Source organism: Brienomyrus brachyistius, chromosome 13 (genome assembly GCF_023856365.1).
Source record: "Brienomyrus brachyistius isolate T26 chromosome 13, BBRACH_0.4, whole genome shotgun sequence".
Lineage (NCBI taxonomy): Eukaryota > Metazoa > Chordata > Actinopteri > Osteoglossiformes > Mormyridae > Brienomyrus > Brienomyrus brachyistius.
Window position 1 is genome coordinate 8168697 of NC_064545.1, and position 18915 is coordinate 8187611.

At 47.5% G+C, this 18915-nt stretch overlaps 1 protein-coding gene across 1 annotated transcript in view; it reads right to left on the reverse strand.

Moving 5' to 3' along the window:
• LOC125706718 (integrin alpha-11-like) overlaps window positions 1-17953 on the reverse strand; it is a 32361-nt gene extending 14408 nt beyond the window's left edge. The window contains 14 exon segments of the mRNA XM_048973541.1: window positions 464-612; window positions 1465-1609; window positions 4078-4148; window positions 4329-4355; window positions 4358-4493; window positions 4816-4960; window positions 5172-5320; window positions 5778-5905; window positions 6064-6178; window positions 6339-6391; window positions 6394-6429; window positions 6622-6731; window positions 13079-13190; window positions 17825-17953. Of these exon segments, the coding sequence (XP_048829498.1) occupies window positions 464-612; window positions 1465-1609; window positions 4078-4148; window positions 4329-4355; window positions 4358-4493; window positions 4816-4960; window positions 5172-5320; window positions 5778-5905; window positions 6064-6178; window positions 6339-6391; window positions 6394-6429; window positions 6622-6731; window positions 13079-13190; window positions 17825-17873 (1425 nt within the window). The 5' untranslated portion in view covers window positions 17874-17953.
• Between the last annotated feature and the right edge of the window lie 962 nt (window positions 17954-18915).

Sequence of the window (18915 nt, forward strand, 5' to 3'; positions counted from 1 at the left end):
AGTGACACCCTGTATCACGTATCAGTTATCAGGGGTTCTACCCTTTTGCACAGCAATAAACCTCCACTGCTTCACTGCTGCAAGTGGGATTAAAGAATAAAACTGCAGGTGAAAGCTGACATCCCAGCAGAGCAGCTGCAGTTGTACCTTTGGGAGGTGCTCTTAATCTGAAGAGCTCTGGGAAAACAGGAACGTTAAAACGGCACGCTTCGGAAACCCCCTTGGAACGGGAGGTGGTACTGAGTACATTTATCTAATTAGCTTAACAGGATGCATGTGGAGCAGGAAGTCGTGCCAAACGCACTTGAGTGTGAGGCACAGGTGTCTACACTGGGCCTACAGCCCGTAATAAAGCACTAAAAGGTCCTTGGAACGCGTTGCGGGATGCTGCTTAGGAGCTGTCCTTGGGGGGGGGGGGGCAGTCGTACTTTTCCAAGTGTCTGTGTGTGATGTACGGTCATACCTGCTGCCCCTTGAGCGAATGGAGGATGGTGAGGTTGCCGTTGTTCTTCAGGGTGAAGATAATGACCTTTCCGGTGTGGTTGAAGCGTGGAGCTCCAGCCACGTAGAGCCGGCCGGACCTGGAGGCCACCACTGAGGTCACCGTGTAGCCTGAGAGGGACATACACACACACAGACCACACACACGCTCATGTAGGTGCTCACATGATCAGATATGATTCACATGATGCTGCACTAGTAGGGATAAACAGGGATCTTAATGTCCTACTCTATGTGGAGAGAAGAGAGTTAAGACGGTGATTTCATATGACCTTTCCCCCGTCTGTTGCTGGTCTCACCAAGCCTGCTATGTAATGGCAAAAACGCGCCATTTTAATAAGGTGTTCTGATGTCATGCGAAAGTTTGCCAGCAAAACAGAAAAAGTGTTCCCATTAAAGGGGGCTGGCAGACACCCCCCTGCTGCACTCTGTGGCCTCTAACCACCCCATTGCGCATCGACTGCCACCATCACAGGCTGCTGTACCCCCCCCCCCCCCCCAAATTGTGACACGTCAATTAGCTCACTCTCTCAAATGAAATAAGATCTAAATTGTTTACGTTTGCGCAATAAATACCCAAGAATTTTGCTGTTAAAGTCATCGATTAAAACACAAGTACAGCTCAGCGCATTTAAAAGTAAGAATAACAAGGGGCATTTTGTTCCTTGAGACTGGCATACTTAGGAGTGTCTTCAGTTTTCCCTTTGTGAGGGTCAGGAGGTATAGAGGGGAGGAGCCCCAAGGACACTGGTTCCAGCTGAAGCTGATTGGCCCTCAGAATACCCCCTCTCCCGTCACTCGTCGATTCAAAACATATCATTAGCTAATGATGAGGTCGGCCCTTCTTAGTCTGCACACCTTAAAAAAAATCCAAGAATCGCCCCCCTGGTGAAATACTTCATGGTTTTATCTGTGAACGTCTCCTTCAAGGGTCACACAGGTCACTGGGAAAGGCCACCTCACCCAGATACGCGCCGTGGTTCTTCAGCTCCTCCGGGAACTCCTCCAAGTACGAGGACTTGGGTGGGATGACCTTTCCTTGGCGGGTCTCCTTCAGAACCGCCCCGTTCCAGTCGTATGCTCCCACGGCTCCCACCAGGATCCCGTCCTGCCAAAACAGGTCACGCGTGGGTCCACACTACACAGAATCTGCACCGTCACCGCTCAGACCACGCCCCCTGTTGGCTACAAACAGTCATTACACTAGGGGGTTCCCAAAATGACTTTAAGAATGGGACACTAGAAACAGCGAAGCCAGCCCTGCTGACACCTCATCACTCACTATTCTCCCTCCTCACTCAGTAACCTGCCATAGTCTTCACCTGAGTCATCTCACATATTCCTGATCGAGTCCCGGCCGTCACACCTGAAGTTTCACCTCCTCATGTAAACATGGAACCTGCTCCATCTACTGACCTGCCCCTACGCGCGATGCTTTGAGCTGTCATAGTTTAGTTTCGACCCTGTCCAGCCACCAAACGATCTTCTTTTATAAGGAGCTGCTCTTTGTGATAGTCAATAAAAGCAACAAAAATAGACTAATCATTCCAACATGTTTCATTCTAGCTCCGTAAAACAGCTTTTAAAGCCTGGGTCATTTCAATGGGTAATGAAAAGAGCTTTGGTAGATTTTCCACAATGCCCCATGTTTAATGAGTGCCACAGGCATACGCACAAACACCCCCGTCCCACACACCACACACACACACACACACTCTGCAAATTCACTTTGCGTACCTAAGTCTTTTGGTAAATCCCACCTCTATATACCGTGCAAAAAGCAGCCCTACGTATGAGACCACAAGGACAGAGCTTCACACCATCCCAGTGATCAGCAGCATGTCATAAATAAAGTACATCACACTTTCAAAAACCAGACTGACAGTTCTTGGAAATCCTCTTCAAGATGGACTATGCCTGGTCCCAGTCAGCTCAGTCAGCTCCAGGAAACTCTGAGCTCTGTTTGGACTTGCGGTCATCAGCCAATAGCTAACACCTTAGCCAGTAACTTAGTCCCTGTGTGAGACGACTAGTTCTGCACGGCCATTTGGGTAATTAAGTGCAGAATACCGCTTTCTCCTGTTGTAACTAAGAACATCCGATGAGAACAGAACAGAAAATGATGTAACCAACTGACAGCTCCTAAGGCCCTCAGTCCATTTCCCATGTGTGCATTACAATGTCAACATTGTCCACTGGTCCCAGCCCAGTGAAGAACTTCACACTTCTATTTGGATGGTTTTTCTCATGCAGTTTAAATGCGGACTCACATCCTTTGGGAGATGTTCCACTGGCTGCAGAGTATTTTTTTTATTAAAGCACCTCTCTCATCCTTCTCTGCATGGACAGAGCTGTGACCAGACCTTTGGGTCAAAGGATTGGGAAGGCACTGGGCTGAATCGGGGAAAGCTGGCGGTATGCAGGGCAGTGCTCGCCACCAGACAGACTATCCCACTGTAAGCTGTCCAGAGGCAGTAAAGAACTGAGACAGACCAAATGTCTCCCAAAGAAACGCAGAAATCAGTCTCAGGCGGCAGATAGCTCCTCTGTGAACATTACTAAAGAGACTTAGCAGATGCACCGTCCACTTAGATAGACTTCTGCTCTACTCAGCGGCCTGCATTCAGTGGAACCTGGGGGACTTCAGGGACGGCTACCTCCCCCCTAGAAGCTCTAAAGAACTTTCCAAGACTTCATCTGTCTCTCAATTCTCAAATGGCATTCGTTAAGCGAGTGGCTTCGCTGGAGCTCAAAAATGTAAAGTATGAGATTTCCAAATTTCCCAGCAAGCATCTGCTTTTCATATATTTATTTACGTTCTTAAATGGAGGGGATATATCTCTCTCCAGAGGCAGCTCATCCTCAAATGTAACCTGAATCAGCGGCTGTGACTCAGCAAGCTAAGGACTCTAATGATTACAAACAAATACTGTGAAATTGCAGAACCAGGAGATCAAAACCTGCAATGACCACAGACAGATTCTTCAAGATTCCCTACCACAGAGACACGGGGATGAGTGGTATAGGTATGGAGGTTTGTGAACAGTTACACTCTTTGGAGCCTCTTAGCGGAGATAGCAGAGCTTAAATGGAATCGCTTCTATAAAATTATTCGGCTGTGTAAGTCTGGTAAAATGTGCTAATTACTAGTTCTAGTCCCTAACCACACATGTTTAATGCTACTGAAAGTGTTTAAACGGCTTTAGCTATGCAGTCCGCTAAATGAGAAAATGCAATTTGTACTAAGTGTAAGATCTGCCATAATTTATTTTGGAGATGTCACCTCCATTCAAGTGATTTGAAGGACTGTTATTTGGGGCTGTAATACAAGCTTCTGGATGAAGCCCCCCCCCCCTCCCCCCCCCCCCCCCCCATGATGGACCATGACATAAGCAAAAAGAAAAACTGCTCCTGAGAAAGAGCAGCACGCCACTCTCATTTCTGGAAAAAGGACTGGAAAATCGTCCTGTCTCAACACTGCAAGTGGAAAAGGAGCGTTAAATCAAGATGACCTCAGTTCCCAGAAGCACATGGGGGGAGCAAGGAGACGAGGTGAAAGGAATTGGTGATAGTCACCTCCACAATGTGAGAAGAGAAACCAGCTTGAGACATCTGGAGACCAAACGACGTTTCATTCTTGTTGGTCCCTATGAACACAAACAGCATAATAAAGTGAGTGTAAATAAACACATACACACACGGGCAGAAAAAGGTTGCAACAAGCTGCAGTTCCATGACCAATAAGATAAATTGCTGTTGTACTCTTGCCTGAGCCAATGGGAGCAGTAAGGAAGGGACCTGCAGGACTCCAAGGTCTGGCCTCGTACCTTCTAAGCTGAAAATTCGCTCGCCCATGCATCCACAATGTCTTTCAATGCAGATTCATCCTTTACGTTGAAGAAGTGCTTATCATCAGGGTCACTAGCGATGTACTTGATCTCCCTCAGGAAGGCCTCAGGATTGATGCCACGTCGGTTGTAATAGCCCAGAACCTGGGGGGTCAAAAAGGTAGGCAGTCACACACACTTCTTCCATTACAGGTGCCGCCCCATCGATGTGTTGGGCAAGGAAGTTGCATTTACAGTAGGCTGGTTAAAGAGTGTATTCAGACTAGTGTCAGTCAACTCATTAGCCAGCACTGGTCGCCTCCTACCGCATCAACTTAGCAAACCAATTTCACTTTCGGTGCCGGTGTAGAAGCTTGCCTAGGACATCACATGGCCTTCGAAAGCATTGGTACTGATTAAAGTAGGACTACTCTGCAGCAAGTTGTAGCACTACGAGAAAGAGATAAGAGCTGAGAAAGGTACACACCGCAATGGCGTACCGCGTGATGTCATCCTTTTCACTGGCCTCAATGACCTTCTGCAGGTCAGGGCTGTCATGTGACTCCCCATCTGTGATCACAATCATCACCTTCTTGGCACCACGGCGACCACCTCGTTTAAAAGCCTGTGACCTGTGGACACCAAAAAAAAATACTATTCATTGCCAGATCCTTCCACTAGAGTCCTCAATCAAACCCACATCCAGCCTCCAAAGCATATGGGAAGAAAGTTTAAAAAAATGGGCATAGCATCAATGGACAGGTGAGGCAGAGAGGGTCAGAGACTTGAAGACTTAAGCTCCGTTGCTCTGTTCCAGAGGATTGTCTAACATGCTGGACGTACCGTGCCATGTTGATGCCCAGTGCGGTGCGCGTCTCCTCGCCACCACGCTGCTCAATGTTGCGTGCGGCCCTCACCACCTCTTCCACGGAACGGTACTCATTGAGGTGGAACTCATGCACCACCTTCTCCCCATACTGCACCACCCCTACCTGGAAGCAGAAGTCTACAGTGGCGTTTCCATTCACCAATATTTGTATATTTCGCGCGAGATGCAAACTGAAAAACCATGAATGGAGACACTCGAATTTGAAATATACCCTCAGATAACTCAAATTAAGTTCGGTTGAAGTACTTTTTTGGTGAGTTGAAAAAGGAGGATTTAAAAAACAATAATGGGAAGAATTTGCAAATTAGAAGTTACGCGGGACATGATAATTAGTTCTGCTAGAGCTACTAATTTGACATGGCTCTTAATCTCACGGGTTGATAAATGGAGAGTATTACTCAGATGACATCCATTATTAGATACACACCTTACTCGCAATTTCACTCTGCTTAAAATTTGCACAAAACTTTAATGAAAGCACAGCTAGTGACAGCCTACTGTTGCTTTGTCTTTCTCTCACACATACGCACAGTACGCAGACACACACACTAACAACAAACCTGTATTTGGCCGGGCCCAATGTAGAATTTCTGCAGGATGTTGATGAGAAAGTTCTGCACCTCGTACCATGGGTAGATAGAGTTGGATCCATCCAGAACAATAACGATGTCCATGTAGGTTTCACATCCTTTCAAAAACAAAACGGATGAACCCCACGCCACATGTCAGAATTTCCAACCGGTTGGTAGAATGAGGCGAATAACCCGAACCACAAGGTGAACGAGGCGTGCAAATCGCGGATGTAAAACCATCATCACTGGAGTGCAGAGCGTGGCATGTCCTTACTCTGGAAGGCTGGGGCTATGGTCCGAGAGAACTTGAAACTGCCGTTGACCCTCGAGCAAATGCCGGTACTGTAGTAGGAACTGCCACACTCATAAGACCACAAGGGTCCACAGGCCTATAAAACAGGAAGACATTAATACAAGCAGCTGTGCACACAAGTATGCACCAGTACTGGCTTACAAGGCACACTGATCCAACGTCCAGGTCCAGTATAGGGTCAAAACTGCGATTCTACAGTGGTTAATATTCATCTCGGAGGTAGGTCTGGAACGCACCACAAACGTGTTGTCCTTCGGGTTGGAGGCCAGTGTCATGCCAAGCCGCATCTGTCCTTGCGCTCGGACACATTGGTAAGGGAAACCCTTCCTGTGGGTGCGATTGGGGAGCGGGGTGGGGGGGGGGGGGGGGGTCAAGAACAGCAGAGATAACTACCATGATTTGGCTAGTGAGCAACAGCTAACAGAAAATTCGGAGGCATCACTCCATGAAGATCCCCACACCCCAAACAAAACCTCCCATCGGAAATGGAATCAGCACACGAACGGGGAAGGCGGGCACCTAAGTTGAGCCTCGTGCAGCTGCTGTTGGAGCCATCATCCACGGCGCACTTGTAGACATCCCCAGTTTGGTGCTGGCCACTGCTCTCAAAGGGGGCCCCCACCAGCAACCTGGCCATTGCAGTGGGGAAGTGAAACACCATCTCTTAGTGGTGCCCTGATGTAGAAATTTTGGCCAATACTGATAACCAGCTATGGTCTGAGCTCCACAATTCTGTAGTGAAACTGATGTTCATGGCGTTACTTCTTAAGATCTGTGTAGCATCAGTGAAGCAGGGGCCAACTCGGGAGCCTGTAGCGAGGTTCTAAATGGTGAACAAGCCAACAAAATCCCTAGTGCCCCATTACAGAACATGCTTGATCGCCCAATGCAGTCATCTCCATTATTTTAGTAGCTATGTCTTTAGCTCTGCTGCTGCTAACTTTAAATATTAAATAAAGACTGACGCATTGGACCGACGATGATGCCTTGATTATTAATGAACATTGGCTGGTATTGATATATAAGCCTGCATCATGTCACCATTAGCAGCTCTTTATTGCAGTCAAGAGTCCTTCATCAAAGAAGAAAAATACCTTCCTCCCAGTCAACAAACCTCTGGTTTAGACGGCAGCATGAAGAACTGCAGTCTCTGAGATCCTCTGGGATACCAGTGAGACAGCTTTATAATAAACACATGCTGTTAAACACGTCAGAGGTGAGGCAAAAGAAAATCCAGGAATACCCCCCAAAGAGCTCCACATGAGCTTTATAATGTACACATGTGAGCAAAGCATGAGGAAAGAAAAACAGTATGAAGAGGGGAAAAAAAATGGTGGCGGGGATGGAAAAAATTCAAGACATTTAAGCGGCTGAAAAAAACCACACAGGTTCAAAAATTTCATTCAGCTGCTGTGACACAGAGCGCGTGCGAGGCAGCCGCCTGCAGGTGGGGCTGGGGTTGGGGGGGTGCACTCACGGGCCACTGGTAACTGAACCTGGTCGTCAAAAGCTAGAACTTCACTTCAGGTGTTATTACTATGGTATGGTGGCCTCACTCCACTGGGGTTGTGGGTTCGAATCCCACCCCTGTTCTGTGTGCATGGGGTTTGCATTTAGGGCTGTTTCAGATACTTGAACGTTTCAAATAAAGAAATGTGCATTTGAGAAACCGATAAAGCCAATTTGGATGGATTATGCTGCAGACATTGGACGCCGTCTGAATTAGGTATACACTCTGCTAAAGTGAAATTGAGCAGGATAAAGAGCCTGGCTGAGAGAGTCCCAATGGAGAATGGCTGATCACTGCACTATAACACTGAAAAGGATCAGACTCTCCTCTTAGTAATCATGCTAAATAGTTGCATTGTCCCTCCCCAGCACTCAGAACGTCCTGCTAACAGATGGAGACATACGCCAGGCCAGCTGGGCCTCGTCAATGACAGCATCTGCTACTACCCTTTCAGCCAGAGGTGGACATTTCAGGTCCATAAAGTAAAAATCCAGACCATAATTTTGTTTCAACCAGCCAGTTAAGTATAAAGCATTACAGCCACAAAGCACTGGCAATATCCACCTCTGCTGAAAGCAGACGGTTCTTGCTCGAAAGATAAACGACATTCACAGTCACAGGTAAAGTTACCCCTTCTGTGCAGATGCCAAGCCGGATTCCACAGCGGCACGATCACAGAGAGGAATACAAATCTCACAGAGACACCATCTGTAAAAGACACCCATCTCATGCATAGTTTAAAGGTGGCCGCACTGCACAGGTCAGCTTACATCCTGTCTATCTATGAGCAGCAGCTGTTTGCTAAGCCATTCAGTCTTTAGCCAGCAGAGACCACAACACTGGAGTGCATTTATCTGTTGTATGTGTAGTTTGAGCTGCTTTGAGCAGTGATGGTGCTTTTGGGGCATCAGTGTTTGGCTTTAGAAGCTGTCCAGCACAAACACTGTGGGATGGAATCCGAACACCTGCATTTTATTAACATATTTCCAAGCACGTGTAACCGCTAATAAGATCCTGGTCTCTACACACAAATCAGGCGATTAAACAATTAACTAAACAGATGAAGTTTATAGAAGAGAAGTAGCATTGCCAGAAGATTTGACGAAATCTATGGACCTATACAAAAAAAGGAAAACTTCACAAAAAACACATTTTAAAACCCATTAAAACATCTGATGTCAATTATTCATAGTCCACTGAGAAGGGGGGTGGGGGGAGGCAGGTTTTCACTACAGCTTAGCTTTTAACTGCTAGGCAAAGCTTTCATGAAGCTCTAAGTTCACCTGGTGATCCAGACATAAGCCAGCTTCTAGCACTAAGATAAGGCTTAAAAGGCAGGGGCCCCATCAAAGAGGTTTCCCAGCCCTTATCGGCAGCATGCAAAAAGGAATTTTATGCAGGCAACCATCGCCTGGAGAGAGAGTGCAGCTTACTGCTAGGCACGTTAGCAGTGGATCCCCGCTAACATGCTTAAATGAGGGCCTCGTTAATGCAAGGCCCTGTTAATTGGAAGCTCGTCGAGGGCAAATGCAGACACCTCCACTGGACAGCCACACGTGGCAAATTGGGAAGACGGAAGGCCCAGACAGGAAAGCAGAAAGAGGGAGAGAAACAAGGAGAGTGAGAGAGAGGAAAGAAAGAGGGAGAAACAGAGAGAGAGAAAGAGAAACAGAGTGACAGAGAAAGCAAGCGAGAAAGATAAACAGAGAGCGAGAAAGAGGAAAACAGAGAAATAAAGAAGAAGCGAGACTGAGAGAGACAGATGAAAGAGCAGAATGAAAGAGGGTTTGGTGTGTTTGGCTAAACACACAACACTCTGAATTATAAACAATGTAATTCTATCCTGATTTTAAATGCCTCTGCATTTTTGTTTTATACTAAACTAATATTGACCCCATCCAAGCTGTACCCAAGCCCTGTACTCTATATTGCCTGGGGATAGGCTCCAGGCCCCCGGGGACCCTGACCTGGATAGGTGGTTAGAATATGGATGGATGAATGGATGATATCAGCTTATTCAGTTTTCTTCTAGCGGTTTGATAATAAGAGATTAAGGTCCAGGATTTGACAGTTTATGGGACATATGGAAGTGCTGCTAGCAGTAGAGACATTAACTGCTGGTCTCTCTAAATGAGCCAAGAGAGCAGCACCGCTTGTCACAGCCAGCCGGGCTGCCGCACAGATCTGTCAGCCACGTCGCTGCCCCTGTGCTCCATGCATCATCCTTCCAGGTCCCGCTAAAATATTCCCGTTCAGCACAGAAATGCTCCTTTGTCACAAATGCATTCATGTTTCAAAGCTTTCACTTTAAATGCAGGGCACTTAATTAACAGTGGTGTTAATTATCATTTAGAGATGCAATCTCTCTGTGAGACTTTGAAAGGTGATATCTGACTGGCACCTCTTTTTGGAAAACAAAGCGAGCCAAATTAAATCTGCAAACGAGCCCCGTGAAAACGAGCGTTTTCTTCACTGTGGAAAGCGTCACTAAACAAGCCTCATTCTTTCCGCATGCGGGCCGTTATTTTGGATGTGCAGGTCAGAGAGGGGTCAAATGTGACCCGCTCTGCCTGCAGTTGTGGTCCAAGAAAGTGATGGCCTCCCTCCCAGTAGCCCGGTACAGCCGCCCTGTCACAGAAAACTCCTTGTTTTCCAGCCATTTAGATACCAGGACAACATCACTGAAATGCAGAAATGCTGCATGCAAAACTATTTCTGTTTATTTACCATGGAATTTCGTGCACTACTTTCTCTGACATTTACACTGTTGATGTTTATTGTCATTTATTACTTATTGTTATTGTTTATTAGTGTCTAAATGTGCTTTTTCACTGTATGTGTAAACCTGCAAATACTTTTCATGATTAATGAAGCATCCATCCTTTAATACATCCATCCATCCATCCATCCATAACATCCTCATTGTGAAATGGGAAGATGACCTAGGTCCTGGTGTTGAATGACAGCATGAAAAAAAAGGAACGTCGTTAAAAATGATTCTTGTCTCATCTTTCTCAATTGTTTCCACACACACAACTTCTAACAAGCACTGCTGTGAGGTAGGCAGTTCAGCTATTTGTCCCCCAGAGCCAGTGCTGGATGCACTTCTGAGGGGGAGAGGTCAAAGGTCGTGAATCACATGGCAAGAACATAAGATGAAGACACTTGGGAATCACTGTCGCGCCTCTCTCTCTCTCTCTCTGTCCATTCTCTTTCTCTCTTTCTGTCTCTCTCTCTCTCTGTCCCAGTAACACCAGGTGCACCAGACTCAGAATTTCCTTTGGAAGGAAAATTGTTTCCAGGTTAATAAAACGTGCATGGGGGGGGGGGGTGTCTGGAGGGTCTAATCCTCTCAGGAAAACCCTATTTACTGCCAAAGGTGATCTCTCATTATATCCCAGCTATACGCTTTAATTTCAGAATAATACCTCCCAAAAAGGGGGGGGGGGGATGGAATTATTTTTAATGCTAAGGCTGAGTTTTGAAGAGAAGCGTGAAATATTTTCTGCCAGTAGAGTGTAAAGTTTGAGAGAGGATGGTGAGCGGTGAAACGCGCCAGCGAGTGTCAGAAAGGCTCGCGTGAGCAATCAGGAGACTGGGCAAGAGAGCGACCGGCCCCAGGTTTGAGGCGGGGTGGAAACAGTGGATGTGTGGGAAAGCGGAAGAATGTGCTAGACTGAATGAGTGACTGGAAAAGTATGAAGAGAATATGAGAGTGAGGGAATGAGTAAAACAGCAGGAGGGAAGAAGTAAGGAGCATTGCAGTGCGCGAGGTCCCGCCCTCAGCATCCACAAGCCAGGCGGGGGGGTCACAGGGACCTGGAGGGTCACATGTGGAATGTTCCAGATTGGGACAGCTTCAGCAGGACCAGAGATTGTGCTGCGTTCCAAAGGCAGACCTGGGGGGGGGGTGTTTATGTGTAGGTCAGCAGTTCCTGCTTCCATGCTCCCAAATACACCTCTGAAGAAATGGCTTCTGTCTGCCAGGAGGTCCCCCAAAGGGACCTAACCCCCTCTTGCTGACCCTCAGCAGCTTACTGCCTCCCCATGACTTTTCCCATTGTAACATTATTGTCTGGGACTCCCAGTTTTTTTGGAATATTGCGTTTAGGGTTAGTGTTTGATATTTGTCCGTGCGGCATTTCTGATGTGAGGCTCGAAGTTGTGTTTCTGCTCCTCTTTTTCCCACAACTTTCCCACACTTGCTACTGGTTTCACTGGAAGCTCAGCCTAGCCACACTTATGCCAAGTCCATTCCAAGACAGCTGTATGTCAGTAATGTGTTATTTGCCTGATTTGGACATGGCTTTTTCTCTCCTGGAGCCGACACCTTATCGTGGTGGAGGGGCTTACGTGTTCCAGTGATCTCAGGAGCTAAGTTACCCAGGGTTTTATGCCCCTGGTAGGGTCACCCAAGGCAAACAGGTCCTGGTTGAGGAACCAGACGAAGTGTGGCTCATTAGACCCCTTATGATGAGTATAAACATGGTTTCACGTTTTCCCTCACCCGGACGCGGGTCACTGGGCCCCCCCCTGGATCCAGGCCTGGGGGTAAGGCTTTGCACCCATGGGGCCGTGGTCAAGCACAACTCGAAGAAGGCATGTGGGTCCCCCCCTCCAATGGGCTCACCACCTGTAGGAGGGGCCAAAGGGGTCGAGTGCAATGTGAGTTGGGCAGTGGCCGAAGGCGGGGACCTTGGCGGTCCGATCCTCGACGCACGGCTTGGGCTCTGGAATCTTGGGGGGGGGGTCGGACCCTCTTCCACTCTGGAGCTGCTCACAGGGAGAGGCGCCGGGCAGGGGTGGGCATACTTATTGCCCCCTGGCTAGGTGCCTGTATATTAGAGTTTACCACGGTGGACGAGAGGGTAGCCTCCCTTCGCCTTCGGGTGGGGGTACAGGTCCTGACTGTTGTTTGCGCTTATGCGCCAAATGGAAGTTCGGAATACCCACCCTTTTTGGAGTCCTTGGAAGGGGGTGTTGGAGAGCACTCCTCCTAGGGACTCTCTTGTTCTGCTGGGGGACTTCAATGCTCACGTGGCCAGTGACAGTGAGACTTGGAGGGGCGTGATTGGGAGGAACGCCCCCCCCCCGATCTGAACCTGAGCGGTGTTTTGCTATTGGACTTCTGTGCTTGTCACGGAATGAACACCATCTTCTAGCATAAGGGTGTCCATATGTGCACTAGAGACTATGTCTCTCGGCTGGCCTGGGAATGCCTAGGGATTTCCCCTGATGAGCTGGACGAAATGGCTGGGGAGAGGGAAGTGTGGGTTTCCCTGTTTAGACTGCTGCACCCCCCTGACCCGACCCGAAAAGCAGTAGGAGATGGATGGATGGACATGGCTTTGGAGAAAACCATCTGCCAAATAAATGCACATGTGCGGGAGGACGAGGGCGTGGCCAGAGCAGTCCCGCCTCTGGGAAAGCGCCAGTTCATTACTGTCATGCAGGGGGCGCTCTTACCACTTCTGCCCTCCAGCCTCGTGTTGCTGCACGGTGTAGCCAAACTGGGCTTCAGCGGAGCCGGGAATCAGCCGGGGATTCTGGGTGTCGATGCTGAAGCAGTTGTGCAGACCTAGAGACGTGGAGGTGAGGCAGTTTGTATCACCAGCCTGGTTACCAGGTAAACAGCCATCATTTCTGTTTCTGCAAGATCTAATGTCATAAATGTTTTACTCCGCTATACTGGCTGTACAAACACTGCAGTTTCACTCTGTTATGACCCCCACTGCCCCCCCCACACACACAGGTTTGTAATTATGTCTTTGTGGGGACTCTCCATTCATATCTATGGGGAAAACTCTTATCCCAACATGACGACCTTAACCCCTACCTTAACCTTAACTTTAACCTTAACCATAAGTAACTAAATGAAATACAAGACTTTTGGCATTTTTAGTTTCTTGATTACAGTCACAGATTTTCATAAAATTTAATTTCTCCTTGTGGGGAAAGTCAAAATAAAAAGTTTTTATCACTTTGTGAGGAAATTTGGTCCCCACAATGCAATATATACCTGCCCCCCCCCCCACACACACATATATATATATATATATTTATATATATATTTAAGGGCCTAATGTTGAAATCACTATGCCGACCCTGGGATTTAAATCAGCGACCTTCTGATCACAGGCACCGAGCCCTAACCCACAGAGCCACCCAACATCCCATTTCAATACTCCGATCTCCTTCTCCAAAATAGTCAGACTTTGTTTTGGAGCATCCTGGGCTCAGCCTTGGAGATATGGTGTGGAACTCGGTCGTTCGGGAGGCGATGGTTCCCCTCCGCATTGAAAGCAGCCAGCTGATGATATTCGGCCATTTGGCTAGTAAGCTTCCTGATTACCTCCCTGGGGTGGTGCATATCCAACTGGGAGGAGGCCCCGGGACAGATCCAGGACATGCTGGAGAAATTATATATCTCGTCTGGCCTTGAAACGTCTTGGTGTCCCTCCAGAGGAGCTGGAGGATGTGACTAGCGAGAGGGAGGTCTGGGCGTCACTGCGTCGACTAGTGCCCCCCGCAACCTGGTCCCGGACTCAGAGCAGGCAGTCTGGGCAAGGACTTGCTTTTGTGCGACCAAGTGACTTAAGCTGGTTTCATAGCCCATAGAGATACTGGACGGTGCTGCACTCCAGTGTTCACTCAGCAACCCCCCATTATCCAGACTCTGTGGACGGGGCAGGCCTCTGTAGGGGGCACCAGCTTCTGGATAATCTCCTTATCCTGACAACCCAAACAGGACCTGCCTCATAGACAAACAAATCAAATTGACCCACAAGCCCTCAGACTGACTTGTGCTACAGATGATAGGCCAGAGTGTGGACAGACCTGCTTACAAACATAAATACCCTCATCTTAGGGTGGGCATTCATCCTGTAATGGATGAGGGCCCAAATGAGCCAAAAGCAGAGCTATCAGGAGCCTTTGTGCTCGGCCTTTCTGTGGGCTTTGGACGGCTCACAGAAAACAGCAGCCACTCTGCTTTCAATTAAGATGTTTATCGTGAAAGGTCCCTCTGAGTGAGGTACGGGCCTCTGCTGCCGTCGCTTCTCCCTCACACATGCGTTCAACTTTAATGGTGCTTTACAGCCTTCGGCTATCCGATAGCGTAATAATTATATCATCTGGCAGCACTGGTTCTCGATTTCCACACAGGAAACACGCATGACCATAAAGAGAGGTAACGGATGACAAGGCCTTTGCCTCCTGGAAGGAAATCTGCAGGGAAACTCATGAGCAAATCTATCTGAGGACATCCACGCACATCCTGGTCTATGCTCATTCCGTCCGTCTTCGTTCCCCCCTTCGTCCGCGATTTGTGGAAAATGCGAAGTGTCCCTTAAGCCCGTGGCGACCGGCTGGAGAGTCTGAGCAGAGGAACTGATTCTGTCACCTGTCAATTTGTTGCCATGTTCCCTGAATGCTCTTAATGTTGCACTTTCTGCAGATTTAAACAGTTCACCAACTAGGTTCTTGATTTGTTGTGTAGCTCCTGCTCTGATCCTGCCTGCGCTCGTACCTGGGCATTCACTGGAAGCTCAGCCTGCACTTATGCCTAGTTGACTGCTTGACTGCATGAACGCTTGGAATGTGCTGTTTGCCTCACTTGTACTTCACTTTGGGTGAAATAAAATAAATGTAATGTAACTGCTCACAGGAGAAGCGGGCTCGTCTGCGTCGGGGTGCAGGGCACCCCCTGATTCCATCCCAAACCCACCAACAATTCTGATTCTTTACTGCTGATCTTGCACTCTGTATCCTCCAGAGGAATCAAGAATTTATGGCAGAAAGGAAAGACTGAAATAATTCATTATTTTTGCATGTGCACTCACATAAAATAAATCAATAAAAACTGAATTTGAAGGGTGTTACTCAATGTGTTCAGACCACTTAGATATTTTGCACATGCTTTTTTTCTATTTTGTCTCTAGGTGCCAATCATAGCATGGTGAAACTAAACACAAACACGTCAGCCTGGGTATTAGTGCCCGTCCCATGAGCTGGTCACAAAAGACAGAAATGTGTACCAGATCCCACGAGAGAGTGGCTTGGCTTAACTTCCTCAGATAGTTGGAAAACAGTGGAGAGAAAGAGAGAGAGAGTGAGAGAGAGAGAGAGAGAGAGAGAGAGAGAGAGAGAGAGCATAAGAGCAAGGAAGATCCTCTGTGTGCTCCTCAAACCTCTAACGTGGCACAGACAATTTGGAAGCTTATACCAAAGCTGGCCTCCTGTGTGCAGATTCTCCTGCCCACATAAATAAGCCTCAACTCAGTCCTGCCGGGACAATGCTGGGCCAAAGTCAGTCTACAGAAGCTTCTCCATGGCAACATGGACCGAAAGCAGACTTTCCACTGATAGTGAGAGATCAGCTTTACAGAGGTTGGCCGATGAAGAGCTAGGATTGAGGATCACACTCCTGTCACATGACTGTCCCAGGTAATAAGAAATGTTTGCTATCTGTATAACCTGTCCCAGGTTGGACAATCAAAATGTAGGGACAGGTAAGACCGGTAAAAATATGATCACCCCCTACTCTCCTTCAGTCTGAGAATGAAATCCACTAATGAAATATTTAATAATGAAAGATTTCCCTCAAATGAAAACATCCAAAATCCACAAAGGAAAATGCACTAACTAGCAAGTGGATTTGCAGGGTAGGAGGTCACAGCTTCAGACTGCCCTTGTTTCATTTACAAGTAGGCTGGAGATACACATGTGACTAGCTTGGATACTCACTGAATACATATGCTCTCAGTCACAGTCACGCACACTCGCAGTCACAGTCACACACACACAGTCACAGTCACACATGCTCACAGTCGTCATAATCATCTCTTTGTGGGGCCTCTCCCTTCATTTCCAGGGGAAAACCCTAATCTCAACTATGACAACCTTAACCCATAAGAAACCAATCAAAATACAAGACTTAAGGTACTTTTGATCATATGCACAGATTTTTCTAAAACTGAGGTTATACTTGTGGGGACCGAAAAAAAAACTGTCCTTACAACGTCAAAATAATAGGTGTTCATCACATTGTGGGGACATTGCCGGAATGTAATATATGCATGACCACATACACACACACACACACACACACACACACAGTGTCACTCACTCATACACACTAATAATGTTTGTAATTACAGAAAACAGCTACTAGCTGAGATCAGTTCTTTGGCTCTAGTGACATCGCACCTTGTGCCCTTTGACATCACAAACACACGACAGAGTGCCAATCAGCACAACCAGCTTGATGAACTCAAACTGAGATTTCCCCCTGGTGATGTCAAGGCAGCCGAACCCTGCCTTATTAACACTTCTCTCAAATAACTCAGACAGAAAATATATACTACAAAAGCTGTTTCGACAATATTTCCTTCATTGAGAAGGGTCCCTGAAAATTTATGGACTATGCAAAGAGAGCATGAATATCTGAACACCAAATCCTCAAGCTCCAGAACAGGGTTCAACTGATCTGATTGACTGAAACTCTGGTAAAAGTTCAGACATAGCAATGGTCCCACGGTCTGTGAAGACATCACTGACATTCCTACTCTAAGCAAAGAAGAAAAATAACAAAAAACAAAATAGCGGCAAGTGATCCAGGCCCTGGCTCTGCATAGTGGAAACTGAGTGTCCGGTATCACCTTCTCCACCAAAGCTCACAGGAGCTTTAAACCCAAACGTCAGTATGTTCTTCAGAGCCAACCGTCCCCCCCTGAGACCTCCATCAGGCTGCTGGGTTCCGAATTCCTCCCCAGACATGCAGCGAGCTAGTGCTTCCCAAAACCTCCATTCCTGAAAGTTTCCTTTAAACCTGACACCGATGTTTTTCGAGAACAGAAGCTTCTTTGCGATCGTTCAGTCATTTCAAACAGCCCTGTCGGCTGAGTCCATCAGAGACGCCTCCCCTTACAGCAGTATCTCGCATTCCACAGGGGATAGAGTCCCTGGGTCCATCAGAGCACCTCCTAACTTTGCGACAGCTCAAAGACACAGAAAAACCACAAGAACACGAAGAGATTCGCAAACAATACCCACAACCATGTAAACGATCGTCTGCACTCTGTTAGAAGCTCACGCACAGCCACACACGCTCCAGCTGCAGGGAGGCACACGCAGACACACAGAAGCGTGCGTCTGGATGTGCCCCAGGCAGGCACGGAGACACAGAGAGTGGCCCACCCCCCGCCCCCCCACCTGGCAGCTGGCTGCAGGCCCACAGCAGCACGGCGTAGTAGATCTCCATGTGGGCTGACCGGCGTCCTCAGCACCGGTCTCTGCAGCTTCAGAGAACTTCAGCCAGTGCTGAATCTGCCTCGCCACACGCTCACTATATTAGGGGGAAGGAGGAGGGGACTCAGACAAGCTGTCAGAGGCCACACACTCACCGGGAGGGGGCTGAGGTCCGTCCCCATTCCTACACAAACACACACGCACACACAAGGGGCAGGCTAACACACACCTACACACGCACCAGGAGGGGGCTGAGATCTGTCCCCATTCCCACACATAAACATAAAGGGCAGGCTAACACACACATACACACTCACCGGGAGGGGGCTGAGGTCTCTTCTCAATTTCAATACACTCATAGGGGGCAGGCTAACACACACATACACACTCAAGAGGGGGCTGAGATCCATTCACACCAGGGGTTGCACAGAATAGTATACTAGTCAATAAGCTGACTTTACTGCTTTTCTATGACACATTAAGCTTGCCATGTGATTATGACACTAACAACACGGATGCCTCAGAAAATAAGAGTTATACAGAAGTTCGGGTAAAAGAGGTAATGGAGCAAAAACTGAGCAGATGGAACTATTTTTGAAATGAATGAATACTCTTTTGGTCACATCTTTATATTTCTGCATCAGAAAATTCTATCGATAACTGATGTATTTTTGTCTAATATCACCAGTGCTGGTGGAGACACTTACCAGCACTTATTAGTGGAATAACATTACATCATTCTCTATTCTGTGGAAAGTGAAAGACTGATCTGGTGGCCAGATTCAATAATGAATTACAAACATATGTCGTATAAATAAAATAAAAATTAAAGGCTGGGTCCCATTTTGATCACGATGAACTCCCCCCTGAAAAAATAACAAATAATGAACAAGTCTACTTGTTTATCCGCCTTTGTTTTGGGGTTGCGGTGTAGTTTAAGGTGAAATTCACAGTTCCTGTTGCGCAGTGGGAAAGCAACACGCGAAAGTGGCCGGGAGGATATCCCACAAAGCAGGAATTCCCAGTTAGGTTAATTTAAGATAGACATCCAACAG